Source organism: Mauremys reevesii, linkage group 2 (genome assembly GCF_016161935.1).
Source record: "Mauremys reevesii isolate NIE-2019 linkage group 2, ASM1616193v1, whole genome shotgun sequence".
NCBI classification, from domain to species: Eukaryota; Metazoa; Chordata; order Testudines; family Geoemydidae; genus Mauremys; species Mauremys reevesii.
Genome location: NC_052624.1, coordinates 81105501 through 81108163, shown reverse-complemented (window position 1 = coordinate 81108163; position 2663 = coordinate 81105501). Strand labels below are relative to the sequence as shown.

Below are 2663 nucleotides of genomic sequence, written 5' to 3'. Positions count from 1 at the left end.
CACTTAAGGATCTAGACCCGCGATTCTTATCCTGAAGTGAGTGGAAGTTTTGAAGATTAATTCCAATGGAAGCAGGATCCCATTATTTGTATTCTGAAAGAAGGGCAAACACTGTGTAGAAAAAGCTTTTGGGTGACCATCAATTCACTTCCTCTAATAACACATGTAACATACCCTCATTTCTATTGATGGTCTTCACAATCAGCTAGGAGAACTGGGAATTTTGCAGAACCCTTCTTTCCCATCATGGGAGAAACAGAGCAACAGCAGGCTAAGCATGACTTCCAGAAAGAAAATCTCTGTATTAAAAGCCAAGTAACGCAGAACTACAATATTAAATACACATTATCTGAAATGGGAAATACACTGTAAAAGTTTCATTAAAGTTCAGTTTCAGCAATAACAATATATCAGTTTTAAATCCTGCCAGAAAAGATTCTTCTGATGTAAATAAAACTGCTAAGACAAATTTGTTCATATACAAATAGCTACTCTGACTAAAACAACTGCAATTGAACAGGGTTTTTTGGTTTTTTTTTTGGTTTGTTTTTTTTAATAAAACGTCCATTTAAAACGGCTATTAAATATAGAAAACAAATACACAGGATTTGGTCGTTTTCTGCTATGAATCTTGGGCACATGAAAATAAAATACAATCCCTCTGACTACGCAGGAGGGAGCAATGCTCCGCGAAGGATTCATTGCAGAGAAACCGTCAGGTCCCAGACCGCCACACTCGCCTGCACTGGACACCAAGAAACTTGGGCAAGGCTTTAAAGTGCTCCACCCACACACACACACACACACCACAACAACGACTGTCACCACCACCCAGGGTTAAGCGTTTACAAAGAGCGCGCGGGGAGGGGATGCGAGTCCACCAGCGTCCGCCCCAGTGTCGGGAGCCCCGCGGGAGCGGATCGCGCAGCAAACGGAGGAGGTGGGAGGGGGGTTATTTGCCGGCGGCGGTGGCGGTGGCGCCCGCAGCCACCGCGGTGCTTCTCCTCTGCTCCATGCCGTTGGGCAGGAAGCCGGCGATGATGGGCACCGGCCAGATGAGGGCGGCCACGCTCCACACGATGATCACGAGAGTCATGAAACAAGCCACCAGGGTGGACTCGATGGGCTTGCGGTTCAGCCGCCAGCCCGGCTCCCCCTTCAGCTCCTCCAGGCTGAAATCCAGGCAGCAGAAATTCAGCGGCTCCCCCTGCAGCCAGTACTGGCCGGGCTCGGACAGCGAGGAGGAGGAGGAGGAGGCGGCGGCCGCCGCCCGGAGCCGCCCGACCCTGCGCCCCCGCACCCAGCTGCAGCCCACGCAGAGGCGCAGGTCCTGCTGGGCTCCCCCCGCCGCCAGCCCCAGGTGCTCGATGAGCAGCGGCGGCCCCACGCGGTGGAAGGCGGCGGAGAAGAAGGCCCGCCCGTGGCCGTTGGTGGAGAAGAGCAGCAGGTCGCACGGGATGCCCAGCGGGCGGCTCCAGCGCACCAGCAGCGAGCTCAGCATCTGCCGCTGCACGCTGATGTTGCAGGGCGCCTCCTCGGGGGGCTGGGGCGGCTGCTGGCCGGCGGCGGCGGGAGGCGGCTCCCGGCTGGGGCTGCCCGCCTCAGCCTGCCCGCCCACCCCGCGCAGCTCCCGCTCCAGGCTGGCCAGGGAGCGCGAGGAGGAGTTGATGGGGGGCAGCAAGAGCTCCGGCTCCTCCTGCCCCCCGCCGGCCGCGGCGGGGCTCCAGCCCTGGCAGGGGGGCAGGCAGGCGGCCAGCAGCGCCGGCAGGAGCGGCGGCAGCAGCATGGCATGGACTCAGCGCCGGCGAGGAGGAGGAGGTGGAGGCTGCATGGCGCTGCCGCCCGCCACCCGGCTGGGGAGGGCGTGGGAGCCGGGCTGGGGCCGCCGCTGCTGCTCGGCGAAGGGCTGAGGGAAAAGGCGCGCGTGACGGCAGCAGCTCGGCAGCCCGCCTCCGCCCCCTGCTCAGCCCCGACGGGCGGGAGCCCTGCTCGGCTCAGGCGCTCTGCGGGGCTCCCCCGGCATCACAGGCACCCCTCGGGCGGGCCCGCCCAGGAGCGGGCTCCTCCGAACGGGCCCCTGCTCCCTCGCTGCCAGGGCTCCCCGCGCCCAGCGTCCACCCTGCTCTGGGGGCGGGGCGGGGCGGGGCGGGGCGCCCTCCCGCCACACCCCTGCCCCAGGACACCTGCCCCCCAGGGCGAGTCTCTCGCTCCAGCCCGCACAGCGCCTGCCGGCCGGGCGTGACTTCCACTGTGCGCTCCGGAGGCTGAGATCGCGGGTTGGGGTCCCCCTACCTCCGTAATCCGGTTCCCGGCGTTTAAAGCTTCTTGCACAGGTATATTTCTTCTGTCCTTGATTCGGATTCCTATACGTGCACATTTGGGCCGATCTGCTCCCTGAGAAGGGGGCACCTGAATGTCATGGGGTATCACCCTGGTTTGAAGACTTTCTCAGTACCCCCAACAGCAGCATCTGCACTTCCAGTGACAACTGGGAGCCATTGCGCTCCCTCTTCCTGTGGCCGGAGGAAAGCGGGATCGCACAGAGCAATGTGCGTGAGGCAGAAAAGGGTGTGAATTCTCCACTGGCTCCAGCGGTCCTGGACGTTGCCCTTTTCTCCAAATATCCCCACGGATGTTACTACAATGAGAAATACCCATATGGG

General features: G+C 60.6%; 1 protein-coding gene across 1 annotated transcript; it reads right to left on the bottom strand.

Moving 5' to 3' along the window:
- Nucleotides 1–282: 282 nt before the first annotated feature.
- Nucleotides 283–2106, bottom strand: TMEM158 (transmembrane protein 158). The gene has a single exon (XM_039521723.1). It carries the CDS (start codon nucleotides 1784–1786, stop codon nucleotides 953–955), a length of 834 nt encoding a protein of 277 aa, XP_039377657.1. The 5' UTR covers nucleotides 1787–2106; the 3' UTR covers nucleotides 283–952.
- Between the last annotated feature and the right edge of the window lie 557 nt (nucleotides 2107–2663).